The following is a 25,308-nucleotide window of genomic DNA, read 5'->3' on the forward strand; positions in this document are numbered from 1 at the left end:
AACAGAACTTTTACGTGCTATTTTTAAAAAATGCATCCATTTTCTTCAATTTTTGAATAAATTTTACACTTTGACGATTATGCTAACAATATAGACCCAAACTGGAGACTATGGAACTCGAGAATGAAAGATTTCAAGCAAAATAAGAACGCGCATGATGTAACGCTCCCCCCCCAAATTATACTCGTATCACTAAAGGCCAATTTATGCTGACAACCCAGTCCTCGCAGACGGTGTTGCAGATAGCGTCTGCGTAGCCCCCCCCCACCTTCGCAGACGCTCTGCGCGCACCTCCCAAAAATTGTGACCACCGCAGAAGCCTCGCAGACAGCGTCGCAGACAAGAGGGCTCTGATTGGTCCACTCTACATCCGCTGTACACGCACTTCCGCTTCCCTACTTTCCCGGTTTGGTTTGTTTTCACGACCGCCATTTTTAAAAACACGAGCGAAGATGGAGCAGCACGAAGAGCGGTTGATCGAGGAAGTACGTACATCTATACGACTCCAGTTCTAGTCATTATAAGTAACCGGAGGATAAACTCTCCACTAACCACACCCACCAACTACTCTTAGCAACTTCGCGCCCCCTTGCGTTGTAGCGGTGAATAACATCGCGCACGCCTATTACTCCCCGCTCAACGATAAATTACAACTGTCTGCGAAAAGCTGTCTGCGAAAGCCTTGTCGCAAGAGCATGCAGAGGCCTTAAGTTTGAACTTTATACAGGCGAAAGTTCTCTTCCAAAAAATACACGAGTTCTCGTACGATTTACTTAGCGTTTTGCGAATTTTCAGCTTTCTACTTCTAATAACGATTCCAAAATTACACTGAATTCTCAACCCTGAACACATTTATGCAAATAAAAACTGCAGGAAAACTCGGCCATTTTTGCTTTGAAAAATGCTTTCTTGGGATCGCGTACAATGCGTCTCAACAACAGCAAGGCTTGAACTGTCATATGTTCTTTTGGTACCAAATTTTCTTGATTCCATCGTAAACAGCTCCCAAAATTACACGTTTTCTGAAACCACAAACATGTATTTCGATCAACGATGTATAAGAATTGCTTTGGCAGGATCAGTTTACAAAGCAAGCGAGCGCGGTAAACAAAAAGGTTCGAACTTGCTACTTCTCCGCTGACTTCGCAGCCATTTCTTCTTCGTGTGAAGGTCTTTGATGAACTGTTGGAGGGCTAATATAATAGTACCCCTAATATCGATAGGTGTGACGCAACACAGGGGCCTGTTGCGAACTTAGTCTGGCAAGGCAAGCTATCTCCAGCTCTTCCAAGCTCCTGAAAAATCGGGAGCCAATCAACTTTGAGCATCTCCAACGGCCCTGGGTAGAGGCGTGTTCAAGGCAGTGACGTAGTAGAACTGCGACCGGAAGCCATAGATTGTTTACAGAATCTATGCCGGAAGCGCTTCATTCACTAGAAACATTACGAACATGGAGCAGCGGCAAGCCTTTGACACAGCGGTAGATGCTGTATGGAAAGCATTCAACGGGAAGTTCTCATTGAAAACGGAGCAAAGAGCAGCCCTGGAGGTATTTATCTTCTTCCTGTTACTCAAGCAGTTTCCGTCGCGTCACGTACGTCAGAGGAAAGAGTGATGTGATTGGTTTAAGCTTCGTCACAGCCTTTTCTGGCTTCGACCAGTAGCAAACTGAGGCATTTCAGGGAGGCGGGTCAACCACGCGCTTTGGGAAACGGTTGGGCTTAATATCTTTGCCAGACCAAATCCTCGCAGAGCTTTGAAGTTGCGTTAGCCAGACTAATGACGAACAGCCTTGCTAAACGTTGTGTGACTGGCGAAAATAGCATGACCTTTTTTTACGCTTCGCATGAATAATAGATAATCTCTGAAAATGACTAAAATATTTATGATCAAATCTAATAATCAATATTCTGATGACTGATAAGTGACTTTGTGAAATTAATTTTTCTCATACGTGTTGCACGTTTTGTACCCCTGGATCCTGCAACTGATCATAGCAATAACTTTTTTTTTTTTTTAAATAATATTCTAGTTATGCTCAGACAACAGCATCTCCTCTGTAACATCTGTCCAACTAAAAATGTACGTGTAATCATGGTGATTAAATCTCTCTCACTGTGTCATCAGGGTTCTGCTGACCCTCTGAACAGCGCCTTCCACCTCACCTACAACATGGTCCTGAACTTGCTGCGCGTGGAGGAGATTAACCCCGAGTACATGCTGGAGAAGTCCTTCTACCAGTTCCAGCACTACAGAGCAGTCCCTGGTGTAGTGGAGAGTAAGATGCATGCGTGTGCGCACAGACTCATTTCCTTGAGAGCCATAAATACTTTTATGCTCATGAATATGCACATTGAAAACGCCCCCAAACCTACTAGCAAAAAAAAAAAATAGTTTAAAGCAGAGTTTCGCAAACATATATATTTTTAGTCTCGGGCTTTTTTTTGTAGATGGCTTCACGGTAGGGCTGTAACGATACACCCAACTCACGATTCGATTCGTATCGCGATTTTTGACCCACGATTCGATACGCCCACGATTTTTTTTAAATGTATTTTTAAAGTAGTAAATTTGACTTATTAACATTTACTTACTTACATTAACTATTTAATAACAGATAATTCAGACCACTGCAGAGAATGAGTAATATGTATGCAAAAATGAACAAATGTATATCCAAAGACTGTTTTATTTCTCAAAATAATACTGTTGAGCCGGAAGCTCTGTTTGTTTTTTTTCGGTTCTGAAAAAGTCATTTTTCCAAATCGTGTAAATCCGTTACGATTTTTTTTGGGGGGGGTGGCTCTCTCACTCTCATAGGGCCAATGATTTTCTGTGATCGCGGAAAAGAGATGGAAATTACGGAATTTTTATGGTGAAACATTGCTCGCGTGTCAAAATGTAACTGCCGCAGAAGGCTTCCGCCCAAGCAGACATGCCTTCAGTGTTGCCAGATACTGCTAACGTTTTCCACCCCAAAATATGTTCAAAACCAGCCAAAAAGCACCTAAACCCGCCCAATCTGGCAACACTGCATGCCTTTCCGGTCAAGTGATTGTGATTGGCTTGTGGCACACCTAGCCAGCCAATGAGCTGCTTGTTTACAGATTCGCTCCCTGCGTCGCAACCAGAATGGCGACCGCTTAAAAGAAACGAATGCTCTGCCAGTGGCGAGTGTGGACGTTGCGTGACTCGCAGAAGATTGTCGCAGGTCGGCGAAAAAACGACTTACTAATAGATATAAAAAAAATAAAAGTAATTTAAGTTAGTTTAAAATGTAATTTAAATAAAAAGTAAAGTATTCATAAATTGAAGTTTGGAAGCGCCTCTGTTTTTGGGCTGAGGAGAAGTTTGAAAGGGTGTACCGCGATTCTGCCTTCTTGTATCGCGATACGGATCGTGGCTCTGCGTATCGCGATTTCGATACGCATATCGTTACAGCCCTACTTCACGGTGTTACTACTTGATATTTTTTGTTATACGTTATGGATTATTTCACTCTGTCGTTCTCAGAGATGCAGAAACTGGAGGAGATGTACAACAGCATCGAGATTCCCAATGAGGACAGCGTGGTCACTTACTATAAAATCCGCCAGCAGTTAGCCAAGCTCGCCAAAGAGATCGAGGAATACGTGCATAAACCCAAATACTGCCTGCCTTTCCTCCAGCCCGGCCGGCTCGTCAAGGTGACCCCGACACGCCTTCGTGCTTTGTTTCTGTGTGGTCCCCCCTGCTGACCAGCTTTTAAGTGTTTTAATTGCTTTTCAAGTTTTCATACTCGCAGCAAATTCCTCAGTGTTGCATTAACACTTTCAGAGTCGGTATCCAATTGGACATGTATAAACGCAGTAGGGTGTTAAATCAACACACTGGGTGTTAATTCAACACTGTGGATTTTGCCGTGCTGTCTTCTGGGTTTAATATTAGTTCTGATTCTGTCTCCGTGGTTTAATAAGTTCTTTTCTTTTCCTGTAGACTGATCCAAATCAGTAACTCCCCCCTTCGGCCTTATAGTAGTCCATTTGGCCTCTGATGACCTTCACACCACTGACCGTTTCCACATCTTGCTTTTACAGGTAAAAAAGGACGATTTGGATTTCGGCTGGGGCGTCGTCGTTAATTTCTCCAAGAAATCAAACGTCAAGGTAGGTTCCGTTCATTTCCCTTCCCAGCAGTTATGCTATAGAGATCTTGCAGTCACGTGACCGGAAAGTACACAGCCGCCATCTTGTCGGTAAAAAACACAGCTGAATACTGCTGCACTCGTGTACAGAATGGATCAATTTCAACCGACGGACTACACGGCTCATTTTTCTAATGAACAGATAACTAGATACATGTCTAAAATAAACGATCTACAGATTAGTGACCCTTATGGCTTACCGGACGGAGTTTTCACGACCGTGTCAGTGGATATTGAACTGCCAGAGGTGGAATACCCGGACGCGTATAATTACCTCATCAACTTTCCCTCGCTGTTCAGTGGTGAAGCACTGCGTGCTTATAAATCTCTGGACAGTTATCTCTACAGAAATTCAGGATTTGTCAGCGACTCAGATGTGGCATCTTGTAAACAAGAAAATAATCCTTATTGGATGGGTAAGTCACTTAAGTATTACTAGTACTGATAGCACTGACCAGCCGATTATAGAATAGAATAAGGTAATTCCAGCTGTAATTCCAAATCGTCCGTCTTGTTTACATGGATCTGTAAACAATCCTCGCTTTTGCTTCCGCTCCCGACGCCGCCTCCTTCGCTTTGCTTCTGATAACAATCCACGGAGACCCCGCTGGTCTCGCTATCTCGTCCGGAATGTTGTGCATGCGATGGAAATCGCTACAAACCGTCATTTTCTGCTGGAAACCAATGTCCAGTAAGTCCATACGGTTGTAGTGGATATTGAAGTCCGGTACAGACGAACAACACGCAAAAATACACACAAAAAACGTGGACAGGTAGGGAGAGCTTGTAGCTGCAGCCGTTGTAGTAGAATTGTATATAGTAGGGTTTTCCAGAAGAAAATGTAGAAGTAGAAGGCGGAAATATGGCGTTTGACCGACAAGATGGCGTCTGTCACAATCTGGATCGGCTATGACGTCACATGCAAGTGCTCCATATGGCCAAAAGTGTATGGACTCGCACGTGTGCTTGTTGATCATCCCGTTCAAGAGGTTACACCTCCTTTGCGGTTTTAATAACCACCACTCTTTAGCATTCCGGTTTATCCCAAAGGTCTTCAGTGAGGTTGGGGTCAGGGATCTGAGCAGGACAATCGAGTTCTAGCTTCATCAGATTTGGTAAGCCGTGTCTTCATGGCGCTCGCTTTGTGCACAGGGGCATCATCATGCTGGAACAGGTTTGGGCCTCTTAGTGCCAGTGAAGGAAATTGTAACCCTACAGCATACGGTACAAAGACGTTTCTGTACAATTGTGCTTCTAAATTTGTGGCACCAGTTTGGGGAAGAACCACATATGGGTGTGATGGTCAGGTGTCTGAATATTTTTGGTCATGGTGTGTGTGTGTGTAACACTACGTTCAGACTGCACCCTGAAACGACCCATATCCGATTTTTTTGCCCATATGCGACCTGTATCCGATTTGTTATTTACAATCTGAACGACACAGATCCGATTTTTTTTTTCACATGCGACCCAGGCCGCTTGGATATGTGGTCCTAATTCCGATGCACATCCGATATTTTCACATGCGACTGCAGTCTGACCGGACAGGTCACATTTATGCGACCTACACGTCATCAACAAGAGACAAACGTCACTATTCTGCGTTGGCTAATCCCGCCTCTTTGGTGGAAACTTGAAGAGTGTGCTTTTTTTTTTTTTTTTTGGTGTACGTATTACGTAGATGTGCTTATTACATGTCAATTTGCGCATGCGGGACACTTTTGGGTCGTTTTCCGTTCATATTGGAGATCGCATACAAGTCTCATATAATTGGTAATGTGAACAGCCTAACAAAAAAATCGGATTTCACAACAAATCGGATATGGGTCGTTTCAGGTTGCAGTCTGAACGTAGTGTTCGTTCACGATGCATTCACTGCATATTGCAGCTTTAGCATTGTGTAACATTTGGAAGGAGGCTGTTTAAGTAGGTAGTGTTTTTGTGGGCGGAGGTAAAATCTGCCCTGTACATGCGGACAGCTTTATTGTAAACAAATGGGAATTTTGAAATTAAGTTTTGTTTGACCTGTCCTGTGTGAAATTTATTATTATTTTAATAAATATTTTGAGTCAAATTTTGACCCACAAAAAGATCAAAAGCAGATACTTTTTTTTTTTTTTTTTTTTTTTAAATAGTTTTAATACATGTGGGCGGCACGGTGGTGTAGTGGTTAGCGCTGTCGCCTCACAGCAAGAAGGTCCTGGGTTCGAGCCCCTTGGCTGGCGAGGGCCTTTCTGTGTGGAGTTTGCATGTTCTCCCCGTGTCCGCGTGGGTTTCCTCCGGGTGCTCCGGTTTCCCCCACAGTCCAAAGACATGCAGGTTAGGTTAACTGGTGACTAAATTGACCGTAGGTGTGAATGTGAGTGTGAATGGTTGTCTGTGTCTATGTGTCAGCCCTGTGATGACCTGGCGACTTGTCCAGGGTGTACCCCGCCTTTCGCCCGTAGTCAGCTGGGATAGGCTCCAGCTCGCCTGCGACCCTGTAGAACAGGATAAAGCGGCTAGAGATGATATGAGTTTTAATACATTGTGAACTAGATAGAACTCGATGCCAACGGCGTCGATGGGGACGCCTCCGCCCGGTAGACTACACGCCTTAAGTTGTGATTTGGGGATGGACATTTAACCTCACAGTAATCTTGACCTGGTGAAATTACTTGCATTGGCCTTGGAAGTATTGTGTTCAAGGTTTTCGGACAGACATTTGACCTCACAGTGACCTTGACCTTAGACCTTTTGATCTCAAAATCTAATCAGTTCATGTTTGTCCCAAAGCACACAAATGATGACAGTTTGGTGAAATTCCTTTCATTAGTCTTTGAGAGATCGCGTTCACAAGGTTGCAGGACGGACGGACGCACGGACAACCCGAAAACATAATGCCTCCTGCACCTTACGGTGGCGGAGGCATAAAAATACCTTAATGTATTTAGTGGAAGGTCTCAATTTAAATCAACACCGTCCTTAGAGAAAAAGGTAATCCTGTAATTCTTTTCCGACCAAAGAGCATAAAACATGACGCACATGCCGTTTGATTATTTATACTAATATAATGAAGTACCATGTTATGGGTAAGCCATTGTAAAAATATTTGCACGTAACCTTTTGCCCTTAATTGTGTTTAATAATTATCAGAATTCTTAACTTTTAGAAGCTAATCATAAACTGTGTGTGTTTTAGGCCAGCACTGGTGATCTGGATCCTCTGTATGTAGTGGAAGTTTTATTACACTGCAGTAAGGAAAGCGTGAAAAATGCTGCAACAGAAGCAGCCAAACCAGCAGCACAGGGAGAGAAAGGAGAGATGCAGGTGAGGATATAAACATGCACCCGTTTATTTTATCTTATTTTTTCCAAAACAATCCACAGGAGGTGTGGTTTTGTTTTTAATATATACAGGTGCTGGTCATATTCTAACGATATCATGAAAAAGTTGATTGATTTCAGTAATTCCATTCAAAAAGTGAAACTTGTATATTATATTCATTCATTCATTCCACACAGACTGATGTATTTCAAATGTTTATTTCTTTTAATTTTGATGATTATAACCAGGGCTTTGAACCGGTTCAAGGAACGAAAACCGGGAACTTTTTCTATTTCACATGGAACAGAAACGAAACCAGAAACTTTATTATTTTTTATGTTCCGGAACAGAAACGCTTATTAAAAATAATGGTTACCGGTTTTTATTTCGTTCCTCAAAGTTTCTGTAGCCTACAAATAGTCATTCTTCTCCTGCGCAAGTTTCTATGACCCACTGGGGTTCACTTCCTGTGTGACGTTCGCTGACTGAATGGAGAGAGCGGGAAGGTGGACTGCTAGTGAGTAATTGCATTACTGAGTGTCTGAGCAAAGAAGAGCCTGAACGATGCAACCTCCCTATTGGCTGTTTGTAAAAATGTATCAATTATTGCCCTTCCCACGGGAATCATCGCGGGCTCGAGAGACGAGACCTGACGAGTTAGTTCGTTGGTAGCAGAACAAAATGTCTGGACACAAATCGGGTTTTCAGAAAAGGAAAGAAAATAAACGGAGGGTCGAAAATACAAAAAAGGAGGCAGAAAATGCAAAACGAGTTTTAAGGTAGGACAAATGGTTACTTTTCTGAGGCAGCCCGCCGTGGCTGCAGGCTTTCAGTTGTGTCATTGAATGGTTACTTTTCTGAGGCAGCCCGCCGTGGCTGCCTGCAGCCTTATTTATTATAGCCCATTTAGTTAAAATAGTTGATATAAAATGTTTATAGTTATAGTTATGTGATGGTTGTCCTGATTTAGACTGGTTTTTTTTGGGGGGGGGGTTGCGCGATGTTGCACCCGGGTCGATTAGGGCAGAACCGGCCCTGGCTACATTTCAGGTGTAGTTTGTTTTATGTATGTATGTACTTGCATAGATGTGTACTTGGTGTTCCAATATGGCGCCTAACAAAATCTTGCGGCGCGGTAACGTCATGCGGTAGCCCTCTATAGGGCCTGACTAGCCTTTGGTAACGCACTAAACGAATTATCTTTCATTTTTGGCACTTTTCCTGTTTGTGTAGATGGGAAGACATACTGAGAATCCAAATGGCCAACATTTGAAATAATAATTGTTTTGAATTATTTCTTGTCTTATTTAATGAAGGTTGTAATAGAATTAGCCTACATTTGGCTTAAGCTGGATGAGACAGAGACATAATTTTATAGCCATTTGTTAAACAGCTGACAGGGAACGTAATTAACTGTTCCGGGAACGAAATTTTTTTGTTCTAACCGGTTCGGGAACGTCTATTTAATGGTGGAACCCAAAACCAGAAACGTTAAAATTCCGTTTCTGTTCGGAACGAACCAATAGGAAAAAAATTCCGGTTCAAAGCCCTGATTATAACTGAAAACCCCAAATTCAGTATCTCAGAAAATTAGAATATTGTGAAAAGGTTAAATATCGAAGACACCTGGTGCCGCACTCTAATCAGCTAATTAACTCAACACCTGCAAAGGCCTTTAAATGGTGGCTCAGTCTCGTTCTGTAGGCGACGCAATCATGGGGAAGACTGCGGACTTGACAGTTGTCCAAAAGACGACCATTGACACCTTGCACAAGGAGGGCAAGACACAAAAGGTCATTGCTAAGGAGGCTGGCTGTTCACAGAGCTCTGTGTCCAAGCACATTAATAGAGAGGCGAAGGGAAGGAAAAGATGTGGTAGGAAAAAAAAAGTGTACAAGCAATAAGGATAACCGCACCCTGGAGAGGATTGTGAAACAAAACCCATTCAAAAATGCGGGGGAGATTCACAAAGAGTGGACTGCAGCTGGAGTCGGTGCTTCAAGAACCACCATGCACAGACGTATGCAAGACATGGGTTTCAGCTGTCGCGTTCCTTGTGTCAAGCCACTCTTGAACAAACGACAGCGTCAGAAGCGTCTCGCCTGGGCTAAAGACAAAAAGGACTGGACTGCTGCCGAGTAGCCTGGGCCCGCCCATCCTAAGTGTGATGCAACACGAGGGCCTGTTGCGAACTTAGTCTGGCAAGGCAAGCTATCTCCAGCTCTTCCAAGCTCCCGAAAAATCGGGAGCCAGTCAACTTTGAGCATCTCCAACGGCCCTGGGTAGAGGCGTGTTCAAGGCAGTGACGTAGTAGAACTGCGACCGGAAGCCATAGATTGTTTACAGAATCTATGCCGGAAGCGCTTCATTCACTAGAAACATTACGAACATGGAGCAGCGGCAAGCCTTTGACACAGCAGTAGATGCTATATTGAAAGCATTCAACAGGAAGTTCTCATTGAAAACGGAGCAAAGAGCAGCCCTGGAGGTATTTATCTTCCTGTTACTCAAGCAGTTTCCGTCACGTGACATACGTCAGAGGAAAGAGTGATGTGATTGGTTTAAGCTTCGTCACAGCCTTTTCTGGCTTCGACCAGTAGCAAACTGAGGCATTTCAGGGAGGCGGGTCAACCACACGCTTTGGGAAACAGTTGGGCTTAATATCTATGCCAGACCAATGCTCGCAGAGCTTTGAAGTTGCGTTAGCCAGACTAGCTGCCGAGTGGTCCAAAGTTATGTTCTCTGATGAAAGTAAATTTTGCATTTCCTTTGGAAATCAAGGTCCCAGAGTCTGGAGGAAGAAAGGAGAGGCACAGAATCCACGTTGCTTGAGGTCCAGTGTAAAGTTTCCACAGTCAGTGATGGTTTGGGGTGCCATGTCATCTGCTGGTGTTGGTCCACTGTGTTTTCTGAGGTCCAAGGTCAACGCAGCCATCTGCCAGGAAGTTTTAGAGCACTTCATGCTTCCTGCTGCTGACCAACTTTATGGAGATGCAGATTTCATTTTCCAACAGGACTTGGCACCTGCACACAGTGCCAAAGCTACCAGTACCTGGTTTAAGGACCATGGTATCCCTGTTCTTAATTGGCCAGCAAACTCGCCTGACTTTAACCCCGTAGAAAATCTATGGGGTATTGTGAAGAGGAAGATGCGATACGCCAGTCCCAACAATGCAGAAGAGCTGAAGGCCACTATCAGAGCAACCTGGGCTCTCATAACACCTGAGCAGTGCCACAGACTGATCGACTCCATGCCACGCCGCATTGCTGCAGTAATTCAGGCAAAAGGAGCCCCAACTAAGTATTGAGTGCTGTACATGCTCATACTTTTCATGCTCATACTTTTCAGTTGGCCAACATTTCTAAAAATCTTTTTTTTTTTTTTTTTTTTTTTTTTTGTACTGGTCTTAAGTAATGTTCTAATTTTCTGAGATACTGAATTTGGGATTTTCATTAGTTGTCATCAAAATTAAAAGAAATAAACATTTGAAATACATCAGTCTGTGTGGAATGAATGAATATAATATACAAGTTTCACTTTTTGAATGGAATTACTGAAATAAATCAACTTTTTCATGATATTCTAATTATATGACCAGCACCTGTAGATGTAAGTACACTACCGTTCAAAAGTTTGGGGTCACTTTGAAACGTCCTTATTTTTGAAAGAAAAGCACTGTTCTTATCAATGAAGATCACTTTAAACTAATCAGAAATCCACTCTATACATTGCTAATGTGGTAAATGACTATTCTAGCTGCAAATGTCTGGTTTTTGGTGCAATATCTCCATAGGTGTATAGAGGCCCATTTCCAGCAACTCTCACTCCAGTGTTCTAATGGTACAATGTGTTTGCTCATTGCCTCAGAAGGCTAATGGATGATTAGAAAACCCTTGTACAATCATGTTAGCACAGCTGAAAACAGTTGAGCTCTTTAGAGAAGCTATAAAACTGACCTTCCTTTGAGCAGATTGAGTGTCTGGAGCATCACATTTGTGGAGTCGATTAAATGCTCAAAATGGCCAGAAAAATGTCTTGACTATATTTTCTATTCATTTTACAACTTATGGTGGTAAATAAAAGTGTGACTTTTCATGGAAAGCACAGAATTGTCTGGGTGACCCCAAACTTTTGAACGGTAGTGTAGGTGTGCCTTGAAGTTGGGAGTAGGCTGTGTCAGATAGATAGGTAAAAAAAAAAAATCTTTAAGAAGATTGACAGCAGTGTGAGGAAATAAAGAATTTAAACAGACTCGTAGGACAGATGAGTCTGAAATGTTGTCCGTCTGTCCAAATTTCAGCCTGTCTGAATGACTGGCCAAAGGCCCAGGACAATGCAGCCGGGAGTCCGGGGCCTAACTTTCATAATAAAATAATTATGAAAGAGACACTTTTTTTTTTTTCTTCCCCCTCTCGCCTTCTTGATGAAATATGTTCTGATCTGGACTTAAGCTTTAACAAAAACTTTAGGTCTGATGATCAGTTTTTTCAGCTCCAACATATGGGCCTACTAATACTTAATGATTTTAAGTCCAAGACCGTGACTGTGTTTCAAAACAAGGTCGGGCAACCTGATGAAGCGTTTTTCCATGACGGCATGTTCGGACTTCAGATTTCACACACACTTTTTTTTTTTTTTTTTTTTTTTTTTTGTAATTTATGTCAGTAGTAAGCCAACTTATTTGGGAAAAAAAAAACTTCTATTCAAAGATAAACACTTCATCTAGGTCTACTTGTATGACTTGTGATCATTAGCGCCGTATATCGCTCACTTGCTGCACGTCATTAGAGCGCATTATATTAATGACCAATAATAACTTGATCAAATTTAACACGATTGTTAAAATACGATGGAAAAACGCTGTGTTAGGGTCCAAAACCTGTAGTGGTCCATTTTCTTTTAACGTTAGTGGTATTGAGGTTTTTCACCCACGTGACCAAGTCACGTGAGGCTGCCATTTTGGACGTCACGGCTCGAATCAGTTTGAATGCGAGGAAGGCGACAAACGAAAAACATAAAAGAAAAAGGAGCGAGATGCAGAAAACACCTTCACTATCCAGCGACGTAGGGCATTTACAGGGCGAGCAGAGGGAGAGGTATTTGCAAAAATTGAGGTTAGCAGGCTTAGAGAACGACGTTTACCTGCTTCCACCAGGATTGTTCACTGACGTACGGAAGTACACGAAGCCCTCGTCTTTACCTGACTTCGGCCCACATGATCTGTATATCTGTCATTAAAAACCCATCGCCATACACAGGTATTGATCTGAAAGCGTATAAGAGTTTGGATGCCTACAAATATTTTGTGTCAGGCTGGGTAACATGCCTACATCAGCGGGTCGTCCCTGGAGCCGGTGGTCGCCATCTTATTACAGCTAAGGTTTGTTCACATTTTCATTTACTTTCGGTCCTCAGGATAAACAAAATGTTATTAAATGTCATTGAAATAACTTCTTAGTCTGTTGAGACATGGCCCGTTATAAATTTGCTGTTACCAGGCAATGACCAAGAACTGTATTATTAGGGTCGGTGTCTGTGTTGTAGCAGTGTACTAGCAGCTAGCTGTTAGCACTAGCTAATGTCAACAACATCATAGCTGGTATGTTACTGTAGCAATGTTTACGTTCAGTCATTTGGATGACTGTTAAAACCTTTCAGTCTCAAGTTTTTCCTTTACTGTATTTACTAGTTTACTGTAATTATGATCCGGCAGCTATTTACACCGGATCCAGTGTAAATAGCTGCCGGAGCGCGCTCCGGAACCTCGGCCGGAGCACTCCGGTAGCAAGCCGGAGCACGCTGCTAAATTTGAGGGGGAGCAAGCCGGAGCGCGCTCCGGCAGCTATTTACACTGGATCCGGTGTAAATAGCTGCCGGATCATAATTACAGTAAACTAGTAAATACAGTAAAGGAAGAACTTGAGACTGAAAGGTTTTAACAGTCATCCAAATGACTGAACGTAAACATTGCTACAGTAACATACCAGCTATGATGTTGTTGACATATTAGCTAGCTTGACCTTCAAAATGGCGGACACCGGGGCGTCACGTGACCCTGTGACGTCAGGTGAAAAACCTCAATACTTACCCAGCTGATTATAGTGTCGTGTGTTATGCCAGAATGCAGAATACACACCTACTCGCTGATGAGAGCAGACTTGTCCTTCATCAAAAGCGTCTGCAATTGGCCAATCACAAGCCATGTTACGACATAATGTATTCGCCCAGTGTAACGTTTGGAAGAAAATAAGTAGATTCGACCCATATCTTTACCATTTTTCATGAGCCATCCGGTTTAATGGTTTTGAAATACAGACGGACAAATGCGAAAATTATCGGTAAATGTCCGCTGGTCCGGCCTTATTTCCTACACTGTTGACAGCGTTTTTGTACGTCTGTCTGCATATATCTGTATTTTGACATTGTCACGTTAAAGGGGGAGGGGAAGAAGAAAACCCCTAACTTTTATTAACAGAGTAAAGCTCATGGGGGGGGTGTGATGGGATCTTGGTTATGTAAATCTTCCTGGGTAAAGAACCTGTTGATGTGATAAATTTCTCCCTCTTGGTTTATTCTAATGAGTGAGTGGTGGTTATGAAATTTATTCACTGTTTATGTAATATCAGGTGGTGCCCGTCATGCTGAATCTCCTCACCTCCGTCAGCTCCGTGCGGCTTTACATCCCCAAAGACCTGCGGCCCTACGACAACCGACAGAGCATGCTTAAATCCATACAGGTAATGTGTGTGTAAAAAAAAAAAACTTTTTTATGAATTATTTATAAATATAATTTTTTTTTTTCGCGGTGCAGTTTTCATCAAATCCTGCGCTCTGATTGGCTGGCGACCCCGGTTACGGACCTCTGGCGACTCGTGCGTTCACAACAAAGAACATAGTAGCAATTTTTGTCAACATTTATCTTTTTTTTTTTTTTTTATAAGATTGATTTTTATAAGATTTTTATCAAAAATCTTATAAATTTTTGCCAGCATTTCTCAGCATAATAGCCTTAATTTTACAGCATGGATAGTGATAACGACAGTGTTCACAGCGAAAGCGAGTTTTACTACCCTGAGGAAGAAGAAATAAAAGAAACATTTCAGGAGAAAGCTAAAAACCTGTAACTTGCGAACGCCGAGCAAAAACATGGCTGAATCCTGAATGACTCAATTTTGTATAAATAGGGGACTACATAGGCGGCAAAATGTAGTTTTTTTTTTTCCTGCCATGGAAGTGCACTTGTATACCGAGGAGGAAGCCATTTGCATTACAGCCGTGAATGAGGATTCAAAATGGCGGCTCGGCTCGGTTTTCCCTTTCGGGCGCTCTCGTTTTCTGTTAGAATTTGGTCAAGAAAAAAAATAAATGTTATTTACCAGCTTAAGGTCGGTCCGAATGGTGAAATACCGTGACCTCGGCCTTGATTACCGACCTTGGCCCAGAGGGCCTCGCTCAGTACTTTCAAAACCTCAGTCACGGTATTTCACCATACGGACCTCCCAGCTGGTAAATAACGTATTTTTTCGCGGTCCAAATCCTGCGCTCTGATTGACTGGCGAGCGGGTCCGCATCTTACGGTACGGACCCCAGTTACGGACCTCTGGCGACTCGCTCGCTTACAACAATAAACATAGTAGCATTTTTTGTCAACATTTATCTTTTTTTAAATAAGATTTATAAGATTATCAAAAGTCTTTCACCATACGGACCTCCCAGCTGGTAAATAAAATATATAAAATATATTATACGCACGCACAAGAAGGGAAAAAAAAGGAAGAATTTGGATGAAAGACTAGTGATGTAAGAGTGCATGTGTCCATGCGAGTGGTGGTCGGTACACTCTTAGAAATAGGGTTCTTTAAGGGTTCATAGCTTCCAGAAGATTAGTTCTGCTTGGAACTTGTCCTGACATGGGATATACGGTCATCAGAACAATGCTTACAAGTTATATGGGGTTTTGGATTTTACTCACTATTTGGCTGTGTTCTAATAACTCGTAGAGTTTCTATGTATTTCTCTCTCTCTCTCTCTCAGGAGGTACAGAAACGTTTCCCTGATGGTCTCCCTCTGTTAGACCCCATTGATGATATGGGTATTAAAGACTCTGGACTGAAGAAGGTCATCCAGAAGGTGGAGGCCTTTGAGCACAGGATGTACACACACCCACTCCACACTGACCCCAGCCTCGGGGCTGTCTACGCACTCTGTGAGAAGAAAGCAGTAGTGAGTAGTGTATATGCACATGCACAAGTGTTTTGAGGTTTTGCTTATAAGCATTTTCGGTCTAAAATATTCCTGCTCCGTCTGGAACACGTGTAATAAGTTTCAGCACTTCTTGTTAGAAAAGCTGAGTTGTTTTAAGTTTATGACCGAACTTCAGATTCAGATTTTCAAAGCTGAAAAGATTACGGTTCCTCATTCTCCAGAGGATGAACAGTCATCGCAACACATGGTGGTCTAGCATTGTTTGTGTTAAACTCCTTTTCCTGCCAGAGTTCCTTTATCGTGAGGAAACAAAGGCAGGAAATTGATCTTACACTGGAGATTAGATCAGAAGAAAAAGTATTTTTACAAATCTCGTATGCGAAGTTGTTCTATATGGGTAAAAACAGTTATAAGAGGTCATGTCATCAGGCGTGTCTTTTAAAACTGGAAACCCTTTTTGTGACTGCATTTACATTATATGATCTGAGAACACACAGTATTTATAGTCCAGTTCTGAGCCGTGTCACTTAACTGCACGCTTGCAGATCCTCAGAAAGCAGCGTCTGCAGTGAGCAGCGTGTACATGTGCGTCTGAGATCTGTTTATATCTTGGTTGTTCAGTCACTGAGCCTGGAATTGTCCGGTAATGACCAGAGTAACACTTTAGGCAAATGACTGGGTGAAGTCTAACTTGTGAAACAATGAGCAGGCGCTCACACGCCTCTTATCGTCTCCAAATATCTCTCGCGTGCTTGCTGAACCTCTGTTTCACACGCAACATCTGTCTGCAGTGTTGCACTGCCCAGAATGATAATGTGTCTTAAAGTATCTACAGTGGCATGCAAAAGTTTGGGCACCCTTGCTGAAAATGTCTGTTACTGTGAATAGTTAAGTGAGCAGAAGATGAACTGATCACCAAAAGGCATAAAGGTAAAGATGAGACATTTCAGCGTTTTCTGCGAGATTTGTGTATTATTTTTGTTTTGTACAATTGGAGAGTGAAAAAAGAAAAGGAACATCATGGGAAAGTGTGGGCACCCTAATACATTTGAGTTCTCAGGTAACTTTTACCAAGGTTCCAGACCTTAATTAGCTTATTGAGCTGTGGTTTGTTCAAATTCTTGGTTAGGAAAGGTCAGACGATGCAGATTTTAAAGCTGTATAAATTCTCTGTCCTTAAAATCAACAGCCACGGGCTCCTCTAAGCAACTGCCTCGCATTCTGAATAATAAAATAATTGATGCTCACAAAGCAGGAGAAGGCTACAAGAACATAGCAAAGTGTTTTCAGGTAGCCGTTTCCTCAGATCGTAATGTTATTAAGAAATGGCAGTTAACAGAAACAGTGGAGATCAAGGTGAGGTCTGGAAGATGAAGAAAACTTTCTGAAAGAACTGCTCGTTGGATTGCTAGAAAGGCAAATAAAACCCCCTGTTTGACTGCAAAAGACCTTCAGAAAGATTTAGCAGACCCTGGAGTGGTGGTGCACTGTTCTACTATGCAGCGACACCTGAACAAATATGACCTTCGTGAGAGAGTCATCAGAAGAAACCCTTTCCTGCGTCCGAGCCACAAAATTCAGCGTCTGAAGTTTGCAAATGAACATCTAAATAAGCCTGACGCATTTTGGAAACAAGTCCTGTGGACTGATGAAATCAAAATAGAATTTTTTGGCCACAATGTGCAAAAGGTATGTTTGGAGAAAAAAGGGTGTGAAATTCCAGGAAAAGAACACCTCTCCAACTCTGAAGCATGGGTGTGGATCGATCATGCTTTGGGGTTGGGTTGCAGCCAGTGGCACAGGGCACATTTCATTGGTCGAGGGAAGCATGGATTCGAATAAATACCAGCAAATTCTGGAAGCAAACATCACACCATCTGTAAAAAAAAAGTTGAAGTTAAAAAGAGGACGGGTCCTACAATAAGACGATGATCCAAAACACGCCTCAAAATCTACAATGGAATACCTCAAGAGGCCCAAGCTGAAGGTTTTGCCCGGGCCCTCACAGTCCCCTGACCTAAACATCATTGAAAATCTGTGGAGAGATCTCAAAAGAGCAGTGCATGCAAGACAGCCCAAGAAACTCGTAGAACTGGAAGCCTTTTGCAAGGATGAATGTGTGAAAATCCCCCAGGGAAGAGCTGAAAGATTATTAGCTGGCTACAAAGTGTTTACAAGCTGTGATACTTGCCAAACGGGGTGTTACTAAGTACTGACTATGTCAGGTGCCCAAACTTTTGCTTCAGGTCCTTTTTTCATTTTTTGGTATTTTACGCCTGTAATTGATGGAAATAAAAATGTAATCTTGTGGAAGATATTGAAGAAATGTCTCGTCTTTACCTTTATCCCTTTTGGTGATCAGTTCATCTTCTGCTCACTTAACTATTCACAGTAGCAGACATTTTCAGCAAGGGTGCCCAAACTTTTGCATGCCACTGTATACAGTGGAGCGCCGTTATGAGTGAATCCGTGTTATAACAGTATGGAAAACATTTTATGAACTTTTTTCGATAAACCAGTCCCCTGAAGATATCCGACGAAAAAATTTTAAGATATATATTTAGGCACTGCCTAAAAGCGGAGCTCCCATCTGTAAGAATTTTCTTATATCATAGCCAGCCTCTTTTTGTTTTATTTCTTTACCTTTATAGTTACTATACCGTTTCCTTATGTTGTACAAAACGTCAGGCGAAAACAGTGACCAGTTGCTCACTACTATACTGACCTGATGACAACGACTACTACTATTACTTCACTACTCCTCTATTTGTTGGGTTTCCTGTGGTGGCAGGCACGCACAGGACTGAAACCGTCAGACAACAACTCGATGGGTTTCTTTATATATTCACACACTATGCTGATGGGGCTCCACTCGAGCTCCGCTAATAACTACAATTGTTTTTACCATGCTGATACCTTTTTTTTTTTTTTTTTTTTTAAGTTGTTGTTGGTCACTGTAATAAATATAATAAAATATCTTGCTGCCTGTCACATCTGTGCACGTTTGTGCTTGCATGCTTCAAACTCACTCGTGCAATAAGCACAGTTCAGGCATAGCACGTAACAAGACGGCACAATTTACACTGAGTGCAGAATTATTAGGCAAGTGAGTGTTTTGACCACAACATCCTTTTAATGCATGTTGTCCCACTCCAAGCTGTTTCGGCTTGAAAGCCTACTACCAATTAAGTATATCAGGTGCTGTGCATCTGTGTAATGAGAGGGGGTGTGGTCTAATGACATCAACACGCTATATCAGGTGTGCATAATTATTAGGCAACCTCTTTTCCTCTGGCAAAATGGGTCAGAAGAGAGATCTGACAGACTTTGAAAAGTCTAAAATTGTGAGATGTCTTGCAGACGGATGCAGCACTCTTGAAATTGTGAAGATGCTGAAACGTGATCACCGAACAATCAAGCGTTTCATTGCAAATAGTCAACAGGGTCGAAAGAAGCGTGTGGGGAAAAAAAAGGCGCAAAATAACTGCACGTGATCTGCGGAAAATCAAGCGTGAAGCTAACAAGCAGCCATTAGCATCCAGTTCTGCCATATTCCAGAGTTGCAACATTCCTGGAGTGTCAGAGAGTACAAGGTGTGCAATACTAAGGGACATGGCCAAGGTAAGGAAGGCTGAAAAACGACCACCACTGAGTAAGGCACACAAGATAAAACGTCAAGACTGGGCCAAGAAATATCTTGAGACTGATTTTTCTAAGGTGCTGTGGTCTGATGAGATGAGAGTGACTCTTGATGGGCCAGATGGATGGGCCTGTGGCTGGATCAGTAATGGGCACAGAGCTCCACTCCGACTCAGACGCCAGCAAGGTGGAGGTGGAGTACTGCTATGGGCTGGTATCATCAAAGACGAGCTTGTTGGACCTTTTCGAGTTGAGGATGGACTCAAACTCAACTCCCAGACCTACTACCAGTTCCTGGAAGAAACCTTCTTCAAGCAGTGGTATAGGAAAAAGTCAGCATCTTTCAAGAAGAACATGATTTTCATGCAGGATAACGCTCCATCTCATGCGTCCAAATACTCCACTGCGTGGCTAGCCAGTAAAGGTCTGAAAGATGAAAAAAATAATGTCATGGCCCCCTTGTTCACCTGACCTAAACCCCATAGAGAACCTGTGGTCCATTATAAAACGTGAGGTCTACAAAGAGGGAAAACAGTACACCTCTCTGAACAGCGTCTGGGAGGCCGTGGTTGCTGCTGCACACAATGTTGGTCGTGAACAGATAAAGAAATTGACAGAATCTATGGATGGAAGGCTTTTGAGCGTCCTCATGAAGAAGGGTGGCTATATTGGTCACTGATTTGTTTTTGTTTTGTGTTTGAATGTCAGATATGTTTATTTGCAAATCTGGAGTTGTCATATCAGTGTACCTGGTGAAAATAAGTGAAATGGCTACATATTTGGTTTTTATTAAGTTGCCTAATAATTCTGCACAGTGAAAGTTACCTGAACACATACATATTCTCCTAAAATGGCCAAAACTAAAAACACCCCACTCTAACTTCCATACATATTCAGCTTTGATATTTATGAGTCTTTTTGTTTGATTGAGAACATAGTTGTTGTTCAATAATAAAACTAATCCTCAAAAATACAACTTGCCTAATAATTCTGCACTCCGTGTAGTCATTGGTTTTACTGAAAAAGCCTAGCTTTCATTTGTTGAAATCTCGTACAGGCCTGTAGTCGGACAAAATGAAGCATGTTTCGTAGATGCGTGTGACATTCACTGCAGAAGCATCATTGCATTACCTATTTATTTATTTATAAGTTTTTATTGATTTTCAAATGGGGGGGGAGCGGGGTTTCCGATACATCCAAGGTCATTGTATACAGCAATGGCAAACAACTCTTTGAAAGGAAGGGGGGGGAGGGGAATATTATTATTGCAATAAAGATAAATTGCAGGTGTACAATACAGTAGCTACTGTTTCATCCAAATATTATATTGGAAGAGTTTTTCCAGGCTTCTACAGTTCAAGATTTACCAACCTTTAATAAGGCTATGGATCCAAGCATTCAGACAATCTTAGCGCATGTTCAGGTAACACTTCTTCCAAGTCTGAGACTGTGGAGTTCTTAAAGGCCGAGAGAAATTTACTTTTTTATTTTCGGCGCTAAAACAGAATAGCAGTTAAATTCAGCGAGGTTTCTTGAGTCCCTGGACAGAGGCAACTATTCTCTAAGCCACACGGTAGCGGATATGTTCGCTGGCAAAAGTAGAGTAAATTTAGCCCTTTGAGAACCGCCCAAAAGTAGCAGACAGGAGCCGCGTGATGTCACGGGTGTGTGTCGGCCACGAAGAACAACATGAGCAACCAAAGCGAGCAGGAATTTAGTGAGGGAGAAACTTTTAATAGTTTTTCGTCAGTTCAAGTTGATGACGATGTACTGACCACAGGAAGAAATGGCCAGCGAGGGGGAAGGAGAGAGGTATCGAACCGTACCGATTCAGGCTAGAATTGTCAGATGAGAGTGGGGTCGGGGTCAGTGACTGTGATGAGCCTTAAAGTGCATATCACGGGTAAATTCAGGAGCAAGATCAGTGTAATTCTCCTATTTTATGTTAAACTTTGGTCAAATATCTGTCACATTTTGTGCAATTTTTTTTCCCCCCCTTGCGCAATACCAGAAAAATTCAGTTGAAATCAAGCCATTTGAGGCGGATTGGTCCGCCTCTGAAAAAACTTGGCATTTGGATTTCCAGGGAAACATTGATTTGGGTTTTCTGCAGATTTCTTCGTTATCGTGTAATTATCAAAATGGTTAACAGATGTATTATAGGAGGGTGTAGCAACACTAATCTTGATGGGATTAGTACTCATTGTTTTCCAAAAGACCGGACAATGAGGGAGAAATGGGAGCGCTTCGTGCGAGGCACCCGGAAAAATTGGCTACAGACTACAGCATTATTTGTGATGCTCACTTCACAAGGCCCGACGACTTTGAGAACTATTTGCAGTGGGAAATGGGCTTCGCGAGGCAACTTGATCTGAAAAAAGACGCAGTTCCATCTGTCAGAATGCCCAAAGCAACACCGTCTCCATATGTGTCAGCGTCACCAAAGGAGCCAGCCGTGTTCGTCTCCCCTGACAGAAGGCCAAGTGTCGCATCCACTGAGGCCCTCGAAGCCGAGGACCAAGCCGAGCCGAGAAAAAGACCAAGAAAATCGGCAGTTCACAAGCTGACTGTTGCCAGGGTAAAAAATAATTGACATCTCGTTATATTCTTCACTCAAAGGTGAAGTAACATTGCGCTCAGGTGACAATTCCATATTTCTTTCTTTTTTTTTTTTTTTAAGATATTTTTTTGGGCTTTTTTCACCTTTATTGGATAGGACAGTGTAGAGACAGGAAATGAGCGGGAGAGAGAGACGGGGAGGGATCGGGAAATGACTTCGGGTCGTAATCGAACCCGGGTCCCTGGATTTATGGTATGGCGCCTTAGCCACCTGAGCCACGACGCCCCTACAATTCCATATTTCAATGCAAAATCGCTAGCTGCTAAACTTGGTCTACACAGGCTGTGCACTGAAACCGTGCAAGCTCGCGCAGCCTCCTGGCGCTTCCGCAGGTGACGTCACGACTCTGGCTCCAGACTCCCTTGGGATTTTTCCAGACGCGTTTTAATTTTGTTTTCTGCTGTAGACAGATGGCCTTGTGCAAAATTACCCTTCTGGATGAGTGTGTAAAGGGACATGCTTTCATATTTTAAAAAATGAAATTGGTCCAGGATATGCACTTCTTTTAAGTTTCAATTTGACCCACGGCTTCAGCTGGCCTTTAAACGCTCATAACTTGGCCACCGGAGGTCCCCGTGAAGCTAAATTTTGCAGGCACCTCCTCTACATGATCCCCTACGAACCAGCACAGGCACAGCCCGGTAGGACCGCGCCTCGGGACGTTATGCACCCTGGCGCGAGCTCGGCTCTGCGCCTTGAGTTTCTATATGATTCACTGATCCAGACGGACTTTAAAAATTCGTAACTCGGACAGGGAAGCTCGCAGCGAGGCGAGTTTTCACGTGCACCTCCCTCTACACGATCCCCTACGAACCCAACACGAGCTCACCTCCATGCCTTAATGGGTTTGGATGACTGGAAGTTGAAGATGCATTCCTCAAGTTAGTAGTATTACAGTATGTTGGAAACAAAATGCTTTGCAGTTCATTGTAGCGAAGTCTTGACTAATTAGTGATTATCTTTTGGGAAAAGGAACAGGGCCACTCCCTCCACGGCATTTGTGTTGCTGCACCCGGCAGCGATACGTCATTTTCTGGGCGCTTTCCCTTTTTTCCCCCCTCTCCCCCTTCTTCTCCGTAACAGTCATAGATTGTAGTTTAATGATTTGTCTCTTTCTACGTCATGTTCTGTCACAAGTTTCCGTCAAAATGAATGTAATCTAGCAGAGAGTTGGACAGAAGCTACACTGTGTGGACGTCGGTGGAAAAACCGCCGGTAAAACCACTCGCACTCGTGACGTCACGTGAAAGCCAGCTAACAATGGTGACATTGGTACCGGGATTCCCTTGGCAGGAAATTTAAACTCGACAAATTCTGCATGTTCCCGACCTTTACGACGTGGGATTCTGTTAGAAGTTTTCATTTTCGGGACTTGTACTATTATTATCCAGGGAGGAAGGGGATACTTTTTTTTTTTTTTTTTTTTCCTAGGCCTTTAAATGCAGCTGCATAAAGTTAAATTTTGGAAGCCATGAGCTGACCTTGTTACAACGATTTTCATGTCCTAGTGATCCGTTTTGTAATGGCGCTCCACTGTATACGTCTACCTGTATGATGTGTTGCCACTGAATGATTTATGATGGCCATGCATAGTGTGGTGCAAGTGTAGAAACGTGTGTGTGTGTTGCAGGTTGCAGGTGATATCAAGGCAGCAAAACGGGAGTTGAAGAAAGCCCGGACCGTGCTACAGATGGACGAGCTGAAGTGTCGGAAGCGAGTGCTGCGGCGCCTCGGGTTCGCCACGTCCTCCGACGTCATCGAGGTGAAGGGGCGGGTCGCCTGCGAGATCAGCAGGTGAAGCATCCAATCACGGCAGTCGATAGAAGAGGAACCGTCCATCTTGTTACTCCTTTTAATATAAGGAGCATATTTATGGTCCTCTATTGGCCCTTTTCCACTACCCTTTTTCAGCTCACTTCAGCCCGACACGGCTCGCGTTTCGACTACCTTAGAGCAGCACGACTCAGCTCGCTTCAGCCCTGCTTAGCCCCCAAAACTCGCATGGTTTTGGAGTGGGGCTGAAGCGAGCCAAACCGAGCTGAGTGGGCCTAGGGGCGTGAGCAGACACTCCCCTGTGCACTGATTGGTGAGGAGGAGTGTCCTCACATGCCCACACACGCCCCGCGAGCACGCTGGGATCTGTAAACGTCGTAAACCCGGAAGAAGAAGAATTACGAGAATTTCTGAAGCCTTATGTGCCTCGCCTCATCTATACGCTCTTGCCAGTATCTGTTGGCGTTGTCGGTGACAACAAGCCACAGCACCAAGACCAGCAACACTAACGACTCCATGTTTATTGTTTACTATCCGGGTCGTGAGACTACCGCTTAAAAGATCACTGATGTCACTGTTTGCGCCGCCTAACGACATCACGTGACGTCCACCCACTTTCGCTAACTCCACCCAATGTGTCCACCCACTTCCAGCCAGCACGGTTCAGCGCGGTTGTAGTCGAAATGCAACTCCAACAGCCCCGCTCAGCTCGACTCAGCCCAACTCAGCACGGCACGGCTCAGCCCAACTCAGCCGCGTTGGTAGTGGAAAAGCGGCATATGAGCTCTTTTACAAGATGACCCCACAGAAGAGTTTGCATGCTTTGGGTTGAGAGCAAGAAACTGATGAACTGCGTAAAATTCTTTAAGTTTGTTATTTAAATAAGTCGACGTGATGTACACGTCATTGTAGAAGGATGGAGTTTTGGAACACATTTGGTCCACTCATACTTAAACATTGTGTGTGTGTGTGTGTGTGTGTGTGTGTGTGTGTGTGTGTGTGTGTTTTACAGTGCGGATGAGCTGCTCCTGACCGAGATGATGTTTAACGGTCTCTTTAACGACCTGACAGCTGAGCAGTTGACGGCTTTACTGAGCTGCTTTGTCTTCCAGGAAAATGTAACTACGCACACGTTCTGATTATTTACCATAAAGACCCCAAAAATGTAAATACATGTCTGGTTTTTTTTTTTTTTTCCTCCTGAATAAACAGCAGCATCCAGACTAGAAGGAAAAATGCATGTTAGTCTTTTTAAAAAAAAAAAAAGGTTTCTGTCTTTAAGTATGTGAACACTGCATGTTTTGCGCTGCAGAATGAAACACTTGAATGCTGTTGATATGAAGGGGAGGTTTATGTTCATCAGGAATCCGAATGTGAGCCAGTGCATTCCAGTAATACTTCCAGATGAAACTGTATGACCGAGGGAGAAGCAAAGGAAGGCCGGTTCACAACGGATGCTGCTCTTCTAAAGCGTTTTTCATCGACTTGTGTGACAAATGTGCCGTAAACAACGGTTACACTACTTCGGTTTTAACAAATTTCATTCCATGTCAGCTGTGACGGTGAATTGTGAGCCCACTG

The 25,308-nt window shown here is 43.1% G+C and overlaps 1 protein-coding gene across 1 annotated transcript in view; it reads left to right on the plus strand.

The window, feature by feature from the left end:
• The window catches only part of mtrex (Mtr4 exosome RNA helicase), a 98,209-nt gene that overhangs the window by 55,410 nt on the left and 17,491 nt on the right, over positions 1-25,308 (plus strand). Inside the window, exons 16-23 of the mRNA XM_060908909.1 lie at positions 2,128-2,278; positions 3,514-3,686; positions 4,077-4,145; positions 7,364-7,492; positions 14,117-14,227; positions 15,525-15,713; positions 23,585-23,748; positions 24,740-24,845. Of these exons, the coding sequence (XP_060764892.1) occupies positions 2,128-2,278; positions 3,514-3,686; positions 4,077-4,145; positions 7,364-7,492; positions 14,117-14,227; positions 15,525-15,713; positions 23,585-23,748; positions 24,740-24,845 (1,092 nt within the window). The remainder of the gene's footprint in view (positions 1-2,127; positions 2,279-3,513; positions 3,687-4,076; positions 4,146-7,363; positions 7,493-14,116; positions 14,228-15,524; positions 15,714-23,584; positions 23,749-24,739; positions 24,846-25,308) is intronic.

Source organism: Neoarius graeffei, chromosome 25 (assembly GCF_027579695.1).
Source record: "Neoarius graeffei isolate fNeoGra1 chromosome 25, fNeoGra1.pri, whole genome shotgun sequence".
Taxonomy (NCBI): Eukaryota; Metazoa; Chordata; class Actinopteri; order Siluriformes; family Ariidae; genus Neoarius; species Neoarius graeffei.